This window comes from Caenorhabditis elegans, chromosome X (assembly GCF_000002985.6).
Source record: "Caenorhabditis elegans chromosome X".
In the NCBI taxonomy this organism is placed as follows: domain Eukaryota; kingdom Metazoa; phylum Nematoda; class Chromadorea; order Rhabditida; family Rhabditidae; genus Caenorhabditis; species Caenorhabditis elegans.
In genome coordinates this window covers 637,313-655,837 of record NC_003284.9, presented here as the reverse complement: position 1 = coordinate 655,837, position 18,525 = coordinate 637,313, and the positions used below count along the sequence as shown (strand labels likewise).

Below are 18,525 nucleotides of genomic sequence, written 5' to 3'. Positions count from 1 at the left end.
GACCAGGGGTAGAGATTGACCAAAATTCACCGGATTGAACAATTTAACTGTAAGTTTACAGTCGAGCAGTGTTCATTTATTGTGGGTGTGCTATTGTGTTACGTAAAAACAAAGCGAGCAAAATAATTATACATTTTTCAAAATTGATCAAGTGCGAAGTAACTTTAGTTAAGAAACTGTTAAGAACATCCAACGGTGCCAAAATAACCAAATATTATAATACAAATTTTTTTCAATAACTGTGATTGTCAAAAGTCAAAAAGTGACAATTACTAAGTTTAGGCCACTTCTTGTGAGAACTGTAGCACTCGAACTCTAATAATTTTCGAATGTTACTTTTTGAAACTTAAATAAAACATAAAATTTGGAAACAAACAATTTTTCCACGACTTCTAAAAAAATAGCAAAATTTTAATACCATTTTTCAAAAAATCATATAAAATTCGGAATATTTATACTATTTTTTTATATGATTTTGTTTCATTGGTATGTCTTCTACTTACAACAACGGGACATTAATTGTCTTTGTATATCACAAAGTTAGGAGAAAATGTCTGCATGCCTGCTTGGACTAGCATTGCCTTGTGCCAGCACGCATTCCTGAACCGAGCCTTTTTTGAATGAATCGACCCCCTTGATCCTACTCATCAGTTTTGTGAACGTTAGAAAATTCGCTGAACTGGATTGATAAATTTTTTGGCATGTCTCTTTCCTGTGACACTTTCTCAATAGTTTCAAAAACCTCAAACTTCCGGTTATATAATATTATCTCTTCAATTCGGGAAAGTTGTGAACTTAACGTGTGAGAATCAATGTAGCACTCAAAAGAGGATTAGCTGAATACAATTACATGCAATCCCAACTTACGGAATACACTTTTGAATATTGAGAAGTTTGGGGCGGAATAACTCCCTTGCCCAACAGTTTTCACGTTATTTGTCAACTAAATATCAACAAACAATTGTAAGTTATACAATTTCCTCACTATCCTTGTTTTCAATCGTTGAGAACTGAATATGCTGGTTCCGTCTGACTCCGGTGGCAAAAAGTGAGTAGATACCTAACAAGGGAAGTCTTTGAGGGGGTCCGTAGATTTGGGGTTCTCATGCTAAAATTCCTACAGAAGAGTGTTAGTTATGATCTCTCCAAAAAATTTAGCTGCCCCGGTCAAGTTTCAGCAAAGTTATGACGTTTTGAAATTTCGGTTAAAAACACCATTGAAATCCACTGTCTTACCATGCAGTCCACGCAAATCTCAGCTTGCGTGACCACCGAAAATGTGACACCCATCACATTGAGTTGAAAAATGTCCTCGGTGGACGAGTTAACTCCCCAATTGGGAGTGCGCGCGTCTGATAAGATTTAAGCTTTGGTTCGATTCCTTCTATTTTTGAAATATTTTTGTAAGTTGAATAAAGTTGTAAAACAACTCATTCAAACATTTTTGCGCATTTTTAAAGTGATTTTATTCTTATTCGGGAGCCTAGAATCATTGTCCGCACTTTTTGGAAATTTTTATTTTTTTCATTGTTGCTCAAAATTTCTTGATCAACTCCAAGCAAAAAATTCAAAAAATTTCATTTTTCTAAACAATTATGAAATTGCTATGTTGTTGTTCAGAAATGTATGAAACGTACATTACACAAGTTTTAACTCTCTATTCGCAAGTAAACCGTCGAAATGATCTACATCTCACGAACTTTGTGCAAAATATGTAACCAACTTTGAAGTTGCATAACTTCGTTGAGATAAATTATTTTGAAAAATGATCAACTAACGAAATGTTTGTTGAATAACAGTGAACAAAGTTTTAGTTATAAACTTTTTGATACCTCCAGCTACAAAGAAGAAAACAAGGTTGGCATTTGGCTAGTTTTTCTATTAACATTGTGTTTTGGAAAACGGTCACAACTTTTTGGTGGCTGAAGGTATCAAAAAGTTTATAACTAAAACTTTGTTCACTGTTATTCAACAAACATTTTGTTAGTTGATCATTTTTCAAAATAATTTATCTCAACGAAGTTATGCAACTTCAAAGTTGGTTACATATTTTGCACAAAGTTCGTGAGATGTAGATCATTTCGACGGTTTACTTGCGAATAGAGAGTTAAAACTTGTGTAATGTACGTTTCATACATTTCTGAACAACAACATAGCAATTTCATAATTGTTTAGAAAAATGAAATTTTTTGAATTTTTTGCTTGGTGTTGATCAAGAAATTTTGAGCAACAATGAAAAAAATAAAAATTTCCAAAAAGTGCGGACAATGATTCTAGGTTCCCGAATAAGAATAAAATCACTTTAAAAATGCGCAAAAATGTTTGAATGAGTTGTTTTACAACTTTATTCAACTTACAAAAATATTTCAAAAATAGAAGGAATCGAACCAAAGCTTAAATCTTATCAGACGCGCGCACTCCCAATTGGGGAGTTAACTCGTCCACCGAGGACATTTTTCAACTCAATGTGATGGGTGTCACATTTTCGGTGGTCACGCAAGCTGAGATTTGCGTGGACTGCATGGTAAGACAGTGGATTTCAATGGTGTTTTTAACTGAAATTTCAAAACGTCATAACTTTGCTGAAACTTGACCGGGGCAGCTAAATTTTTTGGAGAGATCATAACTAACACTCTTCTGTAGGAATTTTAACATGAGAACCCCAAATCTACGGACCCCCTCAAAGACTTCCCTTGTAAAGCAAACTTTTACACATTTATGGAGATTTCTCAATTGATATTGACATGGTTTTCAGGCGAGAAAATCACGTGGTACCATCAAATGTGGTGAAAGGGAATGAGTGTAAGCTGAAAGAAGCTCCATTGTGCACACTTATTGTGTCATTTACAGATGATGAGGTATGTTCTTTTTCCGATTTGAATTTGTAATAAAAAGCTATTCTTCACATCAAAATGCAGAAAATAGGCGATAAGCATTTACGAAGCGGTTTTTTTTTGAAAATTCTGAAACTTAAAGTTGTGGAAGCGCCAGTGGATAAATTGCTTTAGAACATGCCTATATAACTTACTATCATAGTAAAAATGTTCAGAAAAGTTTTCTAAATTTTATATGAGAAGTTTGGAAGTTAAAAAAAACATCGATTTGCATCAAATTCATATTCGAATTACTGCCAATAGTTCGGGCTTGTCTTATGTATTTAAATTATTTTCATCAAATTTTCTTATGTTTTGCCTGATTTTTAATGTTTTTTGTGAAATTTCATCGGAAATTCAGCAAGAAAAATCAAGATAAATTTAAATTACTCACCGAAAAACTAAAAAAAAACAAGGCAAGTTTTCCAACGACGTAGAGCCTGAAATAATCAACTGCACAGATCCGTTTTTTAATAAAACATTTACATTTATCCTGAATTGTTCACTAAATTTTCAGTAAAATTACACAAAAAAAACATGAAAAATCAGTCTAAAATTGTGAAAAATTAATGATTAAAAGTTTAAATAAGGCAAGCGTCGAACTCCAATTCAAAAGGGAATTTGATGCAAATTGAGATTTCTTCCTTTTGATATTTGGTAGTTATGGAACCATAGTCATGTTTTAAAACAATTTCCCCACAGGCCCTCCTCCACCTTCCTTTAATTCACTCCTATAATTCTCAAAACATTACAACGAATGTGTTCAAAAATTGTGGGGAAACAATATAAAAAAAATATTTTTTTAGTTTTAAATCTATCAGTTTTTTTCAGGCAAAAGATGTGACATCTGCTCACGTGTTTACCATGACCACTCCGCAATTGTACCCACAGACTAGAAAAACAGTCTACAAAAATGGTAATGTTATTTTTCCCATTTTTCACTAGTTTTTCGAGTTCTTTGTTGTTGCTTTTTCCGTGCAATTTGAAACGACAGTAGAGTGAAATGTTTTCAGGAAAGTTGGCAACAGTCCCTTTTCTTCCATTTTAATTTTCAGTTTTTGTTCACAAACTTCCAACCATTCCCATTTTTATCACCGCTCAATTTATTTGCTTTTGCCAGCCAATACGGCACATTCTTTAGAAAAATGTTTACTTTTTCAACAAAAAAAAATGTCAAGAGAATAGATTGTTGATAACGAAGCAGTGAGAGGGAAATGGAATTTTTTGAATGCACACTCTTAGACATATAACCATAAAAGCAAACAGTTAAGCGAAACGAAATTGGAAAACAAACTTAAAACGGAAAAAGGCATGTTAAACACTGATTGCGGATATTTTATTCACTAACCGAAATGCTGATGTACTGATGGAACATTTGGACAATGGCTGAAGTTTATCTTGTGTCACATTGCAAATTGATGTTTCAGGTGTCAGGTCTTAAACTTTCTGGAACCCGCTTAACATTTTTAGAGATTTCATTACCTGAAAATGAAAGGATTTTGAAAACGGAAGGATACTTGTTTCATTTGTTCAAATTTTCACATTCATCCCAAATTACTGACAAATACGTCATTTAAATGTGTTCTTCAGCTAATCCTCCTCTCGGCCAATTGCACAAATATATCGGAACAACAAAAGAAGACAGAATGGGGAGTGTATGTGTGTATCTTTAAAAAGAGAAAGAAAAACTGGTAGTTCAAAGAAAACTGTGTATGTACCAGAAGTAGCGACACAAATGGGACAACTGTCTATTCAAATAATATGTATCACGCTTTTTTTGGAGAGGGGCATTTTTTTTGGTGGAAAAGTGTTAATGCGCAGTTACACATCAAACGGGTGTCAAATAAATTGTATTTCTATTTTTGAAATGTAATTCATTGTAAATCATGTATCTGCGATTAAATTTTTTTGGTCAGTGCAGCTACATTTTTGAGCACTTTCTCCCCAAGTCCCAGCATTCCTAGTTTTTTTTTTGTTGCGTTTCCCCGAAAGTGAGGTTACTCCAATTTTTTTGAGTGTCAAAAACGCCGCAATAAATATTTTTTTATTGCCCGCACAAACGTTGCCCAATCATCATCAGTTTGTTCACAGTGCAATAGTGTTCGCGCATCTTTTACCAAGTGCTCGGCAAACAGTCAACCAGCAACTTTTCATATTGGATTTGAATACACAGGGGGATGGCCCCCACTTTGTGTTTGTTTGTGTCTGTTTCCTTATTTCTGATCTGAAATGTGGAGAAAATGTTGTTGGCACGTGTATAGTCCAGCATCACATTTTTTCTTGTAGTGCATTTTCAACAAAAATATTTTTCACTTAATTTTGTTTCAACACGAAAAAACAGCAATTTATTTTTTATTTTAGAAAGATATTTTTAGTTGAACTGCGTCAAAACCCTTAAATTTGCCACATTTTTGAAGTTTGCATTCCGAAATGAGCTGGCAGAACTAACTGTAAGCAGCAGAGTTTTTGTCAGTGCAATTAATTTTCTAATGAATTCAATGTGCAACTTAAGAAACCTTACAAACCTGAACATTACAAACCTGAACAAGCTATGTATTTTCTAAAGTCCTTACGTCACAGGAACACATATCAGTTACCACTCTTCTTTCACTGGAGCTACTCTTCATCTTTCTTCAATAACTCTCACTTTGTGTTTCATTTCATTAAATGCGCGTTTTCGAAACAAAAACCGTCGAAAAAAACTCCTCATCACAAACAAACAGGTCAGGCGACCACGAAGATTTACTTGAGTAGTAGGCAATTATGCCTGTCATCTAGGTGACTGGCGTTTATTCCTCTGTTTTTCTTTTCCCTACTACCATCACCTTTCCACTTCACTTTTATTGTTCTTTTTCTAGGGTCCTCATCACAAATGTCGTTAACATCCACACCATTTAGTACCGACGATGAGCGATACAGTGGGTATACCAATTCTGCGGTAAGTTTTTTTTTTTGATGTGAGACCAGTGGCTTTTGAATTATTCCAAAGTGCTGAAGTCGAAACTGTTTTACAAATTATTTAATACAGATTTAATTACTATATATTTTCTAGGTTTTTGGGCATCATTATTGGGCATTTCTTAACAGATTGAAAAAAATGTTTTTCAGTACATAGATAAAGGTTTTTTTCAAAGTTTTCTCAGTTTTTTAATTGAAAAACAACATTTATTTGGTGTTCACATTTTTTCAGCTTAGAAGCGATTAATTGTAAGTTTCGATTCATTGTCTATTTTATTTGTGAGTCTACTAGAAAATAAAAAAAAAAAAACAAAAAACTTTCACTTGATCCGATGTTGTTTTGGTTTGGTTCAAAAAGTGTGTTTCCTTTTTGTGAAGATATCTGCTTGAGTATTGGGAAAATATATACATTTTCAAATTAAATGTTGTGCGAAAATTGTTTTTACAGCTCAAGAAAACTTGAGTTTATTTTCGAAATCCTACACTGTAGTATTTTCAGATGTCACCTCCCCTCCAAAAGCAGTTAATTCAAGAAGTATCGCTTTCATATTCCGCTCCATACACATCCACAGTTAAGCCTTCAAGGCATGACCTGCCGCTTGCCTTCTCACCATATTCCCTGGACTCAGAAATAGGTAAGTCACTTTTTGTCGTGCAAATTGAAAAAGGGAAAAAGTTAACCACTCCAAATAGGTTAAACAATGAGTAATCTTGGTAACACCTCCGCAGTGGAGTTGGCCAAATATAGTCTTATTGAAAAGGGGTGGTTGTAATAAGCCAGTTTTCTTGGCAATCCAATTTTTATTTTATTTCTCATTTTCCTCAAATTCGAAACGTTTAGAGGACCTTCATTCCCACACATATTCTCAGCTGTCAAACCGTTCCAACGGGAACAAAGTTGAATCGGCAGAAAGAATTTATACAGCAAGCAGAAAAGAGACTGAGTTTCCAGGTAAATTTAACATTTAATGCGAGTTTGATGTATTGATGTACTATTCTAGCAAAAGCTGATCCGATACCATACTTTTCTGCTCAGTCGGCAATAAAAGCTGGCAGAGAAAGTCCGTCTTACACAACAAGAAGTACACCAACTCCCAGACAGACACCTATTTCGTTTGATCAGGCTTCAACTGCAAGATTGGATAGTGGTCTATCTCAGAATTTGATTGTTTCAGAAAGCACAACTTTTGAGGAATTGACAACTATTACTACATCAAAGTGAGTTCACAAAAAGAATTTGCATAAAACAGTTCGTAACAGCAAAACAGTCAAAAAGAGAGATACAAACGTATAGAGATTAAATCTCAACACCGCATTGTTTTTACGTTGTTTTGTCCCAGATTTACCCCCCCCCCCCTCCCCCCTCAATCCAAGTCACCTACGATCTGCTTTTTTACATGTTCAGTTTTTTTTTTGGAAAAAAGTTGTTTGCAGTTTAATATCATCAGTTTTCCAGCAATCGAACCACTAGAAAGAAAGAGATCAAAACCGAGATGCCAACTGTGAACGCCTTGACCAAACAATTTGAAATTTCGTCGCAGCAGGAAAAAGTCGTTCCGTTGAAACCAAGAAAAAGCTCCAATGTTGATTACAATGGAAATGGGAATTCGAGGAGCCGTGTTGTGGTTATTGATAAGTCACAGATGAAAAGTCACAGTGAGTTGGGATTTTGGCACTTAGTTTTGAATATATGCAGTATCGGAGTGTTATGTCGAGCGAAGTTTTTGTTAGTATTGATATCTGTAAACCTGAAAAATTTTCATATATACTTTTTCAAACATGGCGTTTAATCTCTCATGTCATAAATCAACGTGTGAATTCTTATGCAAACATAAAACATAAATAAAACATTGATAAATAATTGGTTTCGCCATGAAACTGCCATGAAACTTGAAAAATACAAATTTTTCCATTATCTTAGTGGAACTTTGTCGATGTATATACTTTGCGATAGATAAATAAATTTTATATACAAGATGTATAAAAACAACTGATCGGAACTCATTTACATACCGGAAAAGGTTTTTTTACGTTTTTATGTTTTATAACTTAGAATTTTGTTTCAAAATGAGAGCATACAAATAATAGACCAGCACCCATTTTTGTGAATTGCAGAAAATGGAACCTACACTCCGAATCGATCCGCCATTGTTTACTCACCAGGCGGCATATTAACAACCACTATTGTTGACATTGAACCAGCACGATTTGGAAGACGAACCGAGGAGTATAAAGTTTGTTATTCAGTTTTTTGGAATTTGCCTTTAATTTGCTTTCAGATCCAAGAAGAGTACATAGTTCAGCGATATGATAATGGAAGCTCTCCAAACTATCAGAGACAAGAGCAAGGATATCAGCAACAACAGCAGCACCGGAGCAGAGAATACAAAACGCATCGTCAGGAAAAGCAAGAAAACTACAACCAGCGAAGTTACAGTGCAACTGAAAATCGAGAAGTTGACGCTCCTGTGGATACATCTCCCATTGATGTAGTGAAAAATGTCATTGATCGCTGGGAAACTAAGATTGGAGGTTTGTACATACTGTTGTGGAAATGCTGACCGACTAACGTCGAGATTATATTTAAAAAAACTAGATAAACATCATTATCAAGACCAAATGTTGCAGGAACTACTACTCGCTTCTACGCAAGCGATCAACAACTACGTTCGGTATCACGAGTTGATATGAATGATAATGTGCCAAGATCCGCACAAGAGGTAGAGGAAGCATTTATCGTTTCTTCCCATTTTTTGAGTATGACTCAAACGGGCAGAGAACATTGCACAACTCGCTATTTTTGAAACGACTAAAATTATGTTTATAGAGATTGAGAATCGTAGATTTGATAAAAGACTATTGAGGACAGTGTTAAGCAGAGCTTTAAAAGGCTGGAAGTGGTATGATTTTAAGCCGTTGAACTTAAGTAGATCAAACATTTAAGATTGTGAAGGATGGCAATGACATCCTTCAATCATTATTTTTCCAGAAAATAATTGTTCACCAAAGAAGTGAATCCCAACCGACCGAGCGTGTCATCCCAATTTCCCCTTTACCACATCGAGTTGAGCCTACAAGGACTACACAATCTGGAGGACTGCTTCAAACATATGAAGAACTGAAGACAGTGGTTGTCAAACAATCTTCTGACCAAACCCCCCAGAAAATCGTCCCAAGAGCCCAAAGCCCAGTAACGTCTCCTGTCTTCAAAGAGACGATTTTGTCTCCGCCACCAATTCCAACTCCTTCTCCAACTTCTGATATCGCTGAAGAGGTTCTGAGAACTGATGAAACAACACAGCACACCGCTATCACTATGCATTCCATTGTGACAAAAGAAGTCAAACAGGAGGCCAAGGAGAAAATTAATAGCGTCACTGATAACGCTGAAATGAAGGAGAAGGTTGTGGAAATTGCGAAAAATGTCGAATATGAGTGGGAAAAGAAACCGCTGACACCAACTCCTACTCCGATTCCTCCTCAGCAACAAGAAGTAAAACAGGAGGAATTGAAAGTTGAGAATAAAATTGAAAACGATCAAAATGAAGTTCATTTGCATAAGTTTTTGGATAGAGACTATCGAATTAAAACCTATGAGGAGTACTCTACGACCAAGAGGCTGAGAGACAGATCACAACCGCCTGAGAGAGTCAGTTTGTAGCTATTGAAATGAGTTCCTGGAATAATACCATTTTCAGCCACCAACTTCGTATTCGTCATACTCTGATCGATCTCGATCAATCGATAGAACATATGAAAGAAGAGTTCTGGGAAGTGGAATGTCGAGGACTTATTCGGAAGGTAACCTGAACTTTGCGGGACTAAGCTTCAAATTTGAAAGTAGTTACAATATGCTTACTGTACCACTATCACAGTTTTTGGAACATCAAAACCAAACATTTGGAACAGTTCATTTTATACACTACTTTCTTTGTACTTAGGAAAAACTGTCGCTGATCTTGACACTTTTTTGAACTTTTTCTGGCTTGTGATAGAACAACAAAAAATGAAATTTTTTAAACTGTTAATACTTCTTAGTCTAGTCACGGATAGTTTCTTTACACTTTCGACGTTCTTTTCTCCAATTTTAACAGCATAATCTTTTTTCTTTTTTTTGACATTTTCAACTCTAAATGAAACAGCTTGGAATTTTGATATGATGACAGTGAGAAACGGAGAAACACAGCGACCAGCGCCAAACTGATTACAGTTGGCATTATGTTGAAGGCATAGGTGGAGTCGCAAGGGTTGCCTATAAAACATTGTCTAATCAGTGCCATTTTCTCATTTTTTATCATTATTAACTTCTAAAATCGACAAAAAAAAACCAAAAAATGTCGACTTACGCGGCCTATACTACTTCTACTTATCAAGGTCGTGGACTTGCCAGTGGAACATATGCTTCTGGCTTTGGCCAGCTTGTCAGTGGAATGTCATCTGCTGGAGCCATCTGCACAACCCAAATCCGTGACGCGCGTGAACGTGAGAAGAGAGAAATTGGTCTCTTGAACGATCGTCTCGCGGATTACATTGAGAAGGTACGTGACTACAAGTATTTTGAGCCCAAATTTTAGGCCCCGCCTTGAAATTGGGGCCTCAACCAACATCATCTGCCGACATCTCACAAGTTCTGCGCCTCACTATATTCAACGTAACGCTCTTAGCAAGGAAAGCCGATGATCGGCTGGTGCGCTGTCACGTTGAAAAAAGTGGAGTTCAAAACCCGTGAGATGTCTTCGGCTGATGTTGTTTTGAGTGTACATGTGTTCTAAAAGTTTCAATTGCAGGTTCGTTTTCTGGAAGCTCAAAACCGATGCCTCAGCCACGATATTGATATTCTTCGCAACGGATTCAGCGGTGGAGGTCATGTATCTGGACTCTTTGACGCTGAGATCAACGTGAGTTTACTTCATTTTTTCTCTCTCTCTTCAAGCACACTTGATAAGAAGTCGCGATGGAAAACTGATAATGGTTTTTTTTTCAGCAAGCAAAGCATATTCTTGAGCAAACAACCGCTCACCGCTCCACATTTGAAAGAGACATCACTGGTCTCTCCGCGGAGATTGAAGTGTTCAGAAAGAAATGGCTGGACGCTGTCAACGCCGTCAAAGCTCATCGTGAGGACCATGATGTGGATTTGGACAGACTTGCCAAGATTGAAGCTGAAATTTCACTTTTCAAAAGAAAGATCCGTATTGTTGAGGAAGACGTCATCAGAATTCGCAGAGAAAATGACGGAATTTACAATGAAATCGCCAGAATCAAGCAGCTTACCCATAACGAAATTGCTCTGAAGAATGAGCGCAGCTTGAATGTCTCCGATCTTCTTCAGCGCATCAACCTCCTACAAACGGAGAACAACGTCAGAATCGAGCAAGAACTTGTCTTCATCCGCCGTGACACCACTGCCGACAACCGTGATTACTTCAGACATGAGCTTCAAGCCGCCATTCGTGACATCCGTGCCGATTATGAAGCCGTAAGACATTAAAATAGTAAGATATAACAATTCACATGATATTTTTTTTAGATCAGCATCCGCAACCGTCAAGACATTGAAGTGTGGTACCGTGAGCAAATCAGAAAGATTCAGGACGAATCAGTTCGCGTCAACCCAGACCTCTACAAGGAAGAACTCATCTCCATCCGCACGACCGTGACAAATGTCCGAAGCAGACTTGCCGAGGTTGAAGGAAGAGTGAGTTTTTCTAGGCCTTCCGACGGTTGTGAATATTTATGAATTCAGAACTTCTTCCTTGAGCGGCTCATTGATGACCTAAAGAACAACGAGGAAGCCAAGTTCTTCGAGATCAGCCTTGCCGAGAGAGACGCCCAGATTGCGACCCTCCGTGACCAGTGCACAGAGCTCAGCATTCAAATGGAGAAACTCTGTGACAACGAAATTGTGAGTTCTTTTAGATATTTGGCCTTCACTATCTAGCTTAATTTTCAGTCCCTCCGCGCCGAAATCGAGCGCTATCGCATCCTCCTCAACGGAGCAAACGTGACAACGTACACCTCCAATACGCACGGAAGCGGCTCTGGAATCGCAGTCGGTGGTGTTGTTGGAGGATCAACCCGCGTTATATCTCAAACCACGAGAACCCACAGCAGCAGCAATACGAGCTACTCAAATGTCCCTGCCTCTAGAGGCGGCTACTCCATCAGTGGGAACGTTGGAGGAATTTCAGTTGGAGGAACCATTGGATCGCACGGAGCTTCGGCCCATGCGACAGGAGGAATCATTGGCTCTGGAGTTCAGGCGCACAGAGGAAGTGGTACGTATCAACAGAGCCACCACTCCTACTCCTCTTCAAATCATTAGGAAGGATGCTCTTTCTTAATGTTCAATGTTTAATCACATCTTCTTCACTTTTCCCCCCTTCACAACTTGTTGCCGTTCCAATGTATCCCGTGTCTTACTTTCATTCTCGAGCAGATCTTGATTAGTTAGCAGAAATGACTTTTCCCCCTGCATGCCTCCTCTGTCTCTGCTAATTAAAGTGTTGTCCCATGCAATACCAAATGAGCCGGTTTACGGTTTTTTCGACACCAAATAACCTGAAACGGTGATAGCAGACTGTATGCCTGAGTTTCTCATAATGTTTACATTTAGTCGTCGACGCTTTCCTTGTCTCTTTCAATGTTTATTCCGCTCGTTTGATTGTAAATCTCTATTCTATCTCTGAAAGTTTTTATTTTGTATGAAAGTAAATAAATTCTGCTGCTAATCAAGATGCTGCGCATGCAATTGGAACTTTGGAAACTACTGAAAAACGTACACAAGTATCAACAGAGAAACATACAGAAAAATTGTCATCCACCCCAATATCAATATTCCCATGTTTCCCTAATACCGAGTGCTTGCCTGGGGGGTATTATAAAAATTGAAAACTGAATTTTAAAAGTTTGGGTTGTACACATTCAGACAGACAGACGATTTTCATTTTTTAAGTTTCGTAGCTCAAAAAAACGGGGTTTTTCCATCCTGCTCCGGACCCCCTGAGCTCCCAGGTCGTTCTAATCGTAAAAATATTGCGCTCACTCATCGCTAAGAAAACTAAACCCACAATTCAATTTCAATATCAACATTTGGTTTCAGTATCGTCTTTGATAACCGACAAACCAAGAGACAGAGTTCACGACGAAAAGGGAGTTGATCAATCCGGACGTCATTTCCACAGCTGGTACTTGGGAACCATTTCTATTAATGTATTGTTTTAACCTAGAGTTTTTGAAAATCAATTTTTCTCACATTTTCAGCAAGTAACTCCAAGTTACATAGAATTGAAGAACATTTGCAAAATCAGACGTGTCGATGTTGGAGGTTTTAGAGTACGCTTAGAACCTGAATTTGGTTTAGATTTTTAAAACAAAAACGCCTTGAATTTCAGATTGAGCAATCAGTTAACGGCCAAGTTCTTGGAAGTGCTCAAATTAATGTTCCTCTTATTCTTGATCCACAAGAAGTTGTGAGGGTAAGTCATTCATGCTGTTTAAAAAATGTTTTAAAAACACTATTATTTTTCTTTTAACCGGAGCTTCTAAAGTACTTTTTATTTTAAAAAGCTAGTAATTTTTGAGCACAACGTTTACTTTTTTCAGTTTAACCACAGACACGGAAAATACCTTGGTCAGTTCTTTATGGATGTTGATGCATTTGATAATTCTACTGTTGCTAGAACATCAATGTACAATTACACCGAACCCCATGAGGTTGGTTTTAAAAATCGATCACTGAATAATTTGAAAACTGTTTTCAGGAACGCGCCTGGTTTGTCTACCTTGACTAGACCTTAAATTGTACTATATTTTTTGATAAATAATAAATAAATTGTTGATGATACTTTGATTATTTTTTTTTTTCGTTTTACGAAGTTGGAAAAAATTGTAACATTTGCCATTCAAATTTGGACGAATTGAGCGGAACAAACTATATCAGTTAACTAGGAATCTTTTTCGAATTTTTCAAATTTACTTTCAAAAAATAGAAATATGTCAGTTTTTGCCATTCAATTTTGGATCATTTTGGAAATTGATAAGAAACATTTTTACAAATTTTTAAAATTTATTCTCTGCCTAGGTTTTGCGATTTTTCAAAACTTTCCAACAACGTAAGTGTTATGTAACCTATGTACTTGTAATTAGGCATTGAAGTCAGACCCCAGAATTATTTTTGCTTAATTTCTTCAAAACTCCCTGCACAAAAAATAGTACAGCTTAATACACTAATTTCTTCTTCAAGACTCATTGCAATATTTATTCAAGATGACTCTAATCGGTTACAAGTATGCGTTAAGATGACATTAAGGGTGCACTCAATCAAACTTCTAATGTTGATGGTTTCATCTCTGCCTGGTAGTGCTTGTTTGTTTGTTATTGCATTCAAAATATCAAAACAGGAACTCCATATTTATTGAAAGTAGGTAAGATAAGACATTTCATTTTTCATTCCTATGTCCAACTATGAACAAAATTCCTTTTCCCGTGAGTTTTCACAAAAATTTGACATAAAAGTTTACTGAAAACATAATCAAAACCAGACCAGAAAAATTGATTTTTCTTCCATGCCTGAAAAATATGTTAGTCATATCTGGCTCAGGGATCATAATATACTTATTTTAATTCACAACTAATTTTGCCACCATTTTTTCCAGAAAGTTCCTCAAACATTGAAAATTTACAAACCCATCAGGCCGAGAACCCGATTCTTATTTACTGGACGATGTGAAACTCAAAACTTTTCGATTGCATTGATTTCTTCACAAGAAATCGCCATGTTCATTGAGTTCAATCTTGAAAATACAAAATTGGTCAGTGCTAAATCGTTTTCAAGTAAAACGTGGTCAAGAGAGGTAACTTTTTTTTGCTTTGTGTTTCATCTAGTCAGAGATAAACTTGGCGGGCAACGAAAATTAGAAATAATAACTCAAGTACAGGAATTATATTAAATTTAAGAATTCAGTATTCCAGGTCCTTGCAAAAAATCCGATTCAACAAAATGATACGTTCTTCATTCAAATAATCACTACAAATGACCATTTCGAGGTTTTCTCAGGAGGAACATTCATCTTCTCATTAAAGTACACTGTCCCCTTAGAGAAGATCACCGGAATTCGGCTAATGGAATCGATGGAAATGTATGAGTTTGAAATGGAAATGACTATTGAGTAAATCGTATATTCTGTATAAATATTTTTTTGCAATAAATGGCAATTTGAAAATTAAAAGAAAACAAGTGATATGTGTCTTACATAACAATTTAAAAAATATTTATATATATATTCTGATTTCTGATAAATTCTGATAAATTTCTGATTAATTTTCAGTTTCTTTTTTTTCCATTTTACAAAAAAAACCTTTTGAAAACTCTTTCTCGGAATATTTAACGACAGGTTTAAAAGGTTTCACATGAAAATTTGAATTTTTTTTCAAAAACTTTCAAAAGTCAAAGCTGAATTTTTGAAGCAAAAACTACAAGAGCACGTTGTATAAAGTAATTTTTTTACAATATCGCTTACATAATTCTAGTCTAAAATTTTCATGCAATTTGGAATGCACCTTTCGCCCATTCAGCCTTCAATTTCCACCTTGCTAAAACCAAATGGCTGGTAGCAAACAGATTGCGGGTAGTTGTTTCGTATACATTATTAATACAAGTGTCATATCACTCATGACAAATAAAAGATTAAAGATGTGCCGAAGTACTGTGGACCGAGACACTTGTCTTTGTTGAACACGCGGGTCAATGGGAAACCGACTAGCGATAATCTTCACAACATATGTTTATTGATACTTCATCTCTCCGGCGGAATTGGCTTAGAACTTTGTGTAGATCTTAAGAGTTATGAAAATTGAATAAGACATTAGATCTTTGTCGATCAATAACATGAAAAACAAATCTGGTGCAAAAAAAACGAACAATAAGGCAAAAATATGAACAACTATTTATTTCGAAATTCATGTTCACGTTGAAAACATTTTGAGCAGCAAAAGTAATATACTATGTATAGCAAAGGAGAATGCATTTGTATCAGAAAACAAACAAAAACTGAAAAAATCCCATTTTTCAAAAGAAATTTGCAATTCAGAAAATTAGTTTAAAATGAAACTTTCAAAATACGACATGTGTTTTATAGTGAATATTTTTTAATCCGAAAAACTTAAAAATGCAAAGTTTTTTAACTGCATTTATCCTGTTTTTTGAACTGTCACAATAGATCTGGAATATTTGGAAAAAATATGTGAATTCCGATTATCATGGGCTGTTTATGTAATAAGTATTTATGCTTTCGGTAACTGAGATTTACCAAACTTAACAATAATTATTTTTTATCAAATTTTTTGAATGAACACCCAAGTTATTGTAATAGTTAACTCTGACTCCATAGTTCCGGTTATTAATTTTTCCTGTGTATATACATAGTCAATATGTGATCAGTCATCAGACGCGTTAAGATGACGTTAAGGGTGTTTTAAATGACTCTTCTACTCAATACAGTATTTATATTTTGTTGATGTTTGTTCAAACTACTTTAGAAGCTAGTGAAAAAAAAATATCTAAAGATTACTAACAAAACAGTAATTAATATTCATAAAATGTTATTCTTTGAACACACTCGCTTGTTAGTGTCTGCTTTAGAATTATATGGTGTTACGTTTAAAACTTTATAGAAATACCGTAACTGTATTTTGAAATATTGCGCGTTGTTGTCATAATGTTGTGGGAGTACATTCTCGGAAATTGCTGAAAAAGTCAAAAAAAATTCTATAGTTTTAGATATCTATTCTTGTACAAAATTCAAGCAGTTAGGTCATTTTTATTTAAAAACTAACTCACAGGAACTTGATTTTTTTTGTTGAAAATCACATGGGTACTTTATTTATCAATTTGTTAGATTTTTATTAAATGAAACATTGAAAACACAATTTCTTTTGATTTTTTTTCAATCTTACAATTGTTTGCATAGTTTCGTTTGTTATACAAACACGAGTTACGCCGTGAATTGTCATGAATACATTTTGGAAGAGCAGGGGAGGAGGGATCAACGCATTAGTCGTCGTACATCTTCTTTGATTACACAACAAGAGTCAATCCAACCGTTATTTGATATGGCAAGAAGCAAAACGACTCTCACTGAATACAATGTGTATGAGATGGGCGATGTATTGAGCAACAAAGAAATGGACGGTTAGCAGTCGGTCATGACCGTAGTACAGAGTAGGAGGCTAGGCGGCAAACGATTCTTTTCCGATTCGGCAAATCGGCAAATCGGTAAATTGCCGGAAAATTTAAATATCGGCAAAATTGTACGCATCCATTGAATTTTCCTACATCTATTTTGAAAATTAAGCAAATTGCAAGAAAATATCTAAGGAAAACGGAAAAAAGTTTCAAAAAGGAATGGTTTCAAGTGTTTCCGTCTTATAAAATATTCTGTAAGCATTCCCGGTAAATCTGATATCCGGCAAACGGCAAATCCGCAATTTGACTAAAATAAAAAATTTCCGGCAAATCGGCGACAGAATTATAGGCTGAGTAAGACTTGTGACTTGAAATTATCAAAATAATGTTGACTACTGTCAATAATATTGTTTTGCTCCGTCATGAAAGTTCTATGAAACTTTTTGCACTGACCAAAAATGATGCCAGACGGGCTATTTGCTTTTGGTCTGTCGCAGATGGGTACAAGTAAATTGCGTGTAACTGGACTGTAATTTGAAAAACCAGAAATACAGGCCTGTAGACTGTACTTCGATTCACAATGCAGCTAGGTGCGACACTGACCAGATTTATTTTCGGCGCCGACCATAATAATGCAATTCGTGTTTTGCAATGACCATATTGCCCAATATAAAGATTTCTGCATGATGCAGACACCAACTATTTGTATAACTGCACTAACCTGAAAACGGTCAACTAGATCAGTTCACACAGACTAATGCACAGGTGAACTGTCTCTAATCCCCGCAGCAATAGCAATTTCAAATGATCAGCAAAAACCTACAGTATCCGCGCGCCGCCTACTCAACAATTGTCTTTCTCGCTCGTTCATCAAATGAGAAAGAAGTCTTCTATCTATAAAAAAATCACTCGACAATTTGATTTGAGTGCTGCTTTCTTCCCACTATTTGATCATTTGTGTAGAAAAGCACAAAAGACAGCAAGAAAAAGGGTTGATAGCAGCGAATTGAGCGGTGGTTGACAGAGAGGCACCTCCGCCCGATTGATGATAATGCTTTGATGATACCGTAATTCAATCGTGTTTGACAAGAAAAGCAGAGCGGAAAATATACGAGCTACTGATTTGCAGTGTACAAGAAATCGGAGACAAATAGATGAAGGATCATTGAAAAGTGAAGTGATCACTAAATTATAATGTGGTAGAAATGTGCAATCTACAGTTGAAATCAAACGAAGTAAATGCTTTTTTGCCCATCTTGGGCATTAACAAATTGCTTCAACTTTTATAATATGAAGATTATCAAAAACAAGTTCAGGATGCTTAGAGCTTAATACATTTAAATGTTCATCTTACTTTAGACGGCTGATAGTTTCTGGCTACCTTTTGAACTATGTGGTGATGATCTACATTGGTGAAACATACAGTATCTGCTTTATTTGCCTCTTCGGAGCTTTTGAATAATTATAGTTTTTTATCCGAAAAATTATCCAGTTACCAAATTACTTACT

At 35.8% G+C, this 18,525-nt stretch overlaps 2 protein-coding genes and 3 non-coding genes across 10 annotated transcripts; 4 read left to right on the top strand and 1 right to left on the bottom strand.

The window, feature by feature from the left end:
• Positions 1-933: 933 nt before the first annotated feature.
• Positions 934-13,682, top strand: ifc-2 (the record flags this gene model as incomplete). 6 transcript variants are annotated; one of them, NM_001374936.2, is made up of 24 exons in its annotated part: positions 1,017-1,048; positions 2,756-2,858; positions 3,705-3,789; positions 5,732-5,811; positions 6,331-6,466; positions 6,673-6,783; positions 6,833-7,049; positions 7,288-7,487; positions 7,947-8,065; positions 8,111-8,363; positions 8,460-8,551; positions 8,821-9,480; positions 9,530-9,632; positions 10,206-10,369; positions 10,619-10,729; positions 10,816-11,310; positions 11,362-11,529; positions 11,578-11,736; positions 11,785-12,109; positions 12,934-13,043; positions 13,095-13,166; positions 13,226-13,309; positions 13,437-13,547; positions 13,595-13,624. In NM_001374936.2, 24 exons carry the CDS (start codon positions 1,017-1,019, stop codon positions 13,622-13,624), a joined length of 4,020 nt encoding a protein of 1,339 aa, NP_001362085.1. The 6 variants fall into 6 exon arrangements, with proteins under 6 accessions (NP_001379874.1, NP_001362085.1, NP_001367765.1 ...); NM_001380893.1 differs by lacking the exons at positions 1,017-1,048; positions 2,756-2,858; positions 3,705-3,789 and having other exon boundaries at positions 5,731-5,811; positions 13,595-13,682; NM_001392718.1 differs by lacking the exons at positions 12,934-13,043; positions 13,095-13,166; positions 13,226-13,309; positions 13,437-13,547; positions 13,595-13,624 and having other exon boundaries at positions 934-1,048; positions 11,785-12,730.
• On the top strand, positions 4,931-5,072 carry T19D7.11. Its single transcript, NR_070347.1, has one exon. It is a non-coding gene; the product is annotated as an Unclassified non-coding RNA T19D7.11 (non-coding RNA).
• Positions 4,931-5,072, bottom strand: T19D7.8. Its single transcript, NR_070346.1, has one exon. It is a non-coding gene; the product is annotated as an Unclassified non-coding RNA T19D7.8 (non-coding RNA).
• A 615-nt stretch (positions 13,683-14,297) lies between the features above and the next one.
• M6.11 (Galectin) lies at positions 14,298-15,154 on the top strand (the record flags this gene model as incomplete). The annotated part of the gene is made up of 3 exons (NM_001270045.4): positions 14,298-14,318; positions 14,489-14,686; positions 14,805-15,154. 3 exons carry the CDS (start codon positions 14,298-14,300, stop codon positions 15,003-15,005), a joined length of 420 nt encoding a protein of 139 aa, NP_001256974.1. The 3' UTR covers positions 15,006-15,154.
• A 2,900-nt stretch (positions 15,155-18,054) lies between these two features.
• Positions 18,055-18,271, top strand: M6.10. The gene has a single exon (NR_070345.1). It is a non-coding gene; the product is annotated as an Unclassified non-coding RNA M6.10 (non-coding RNA).
• The last annotated feature ends 254 nt before the right edge of the window (positions 18,272-18,525 follow it).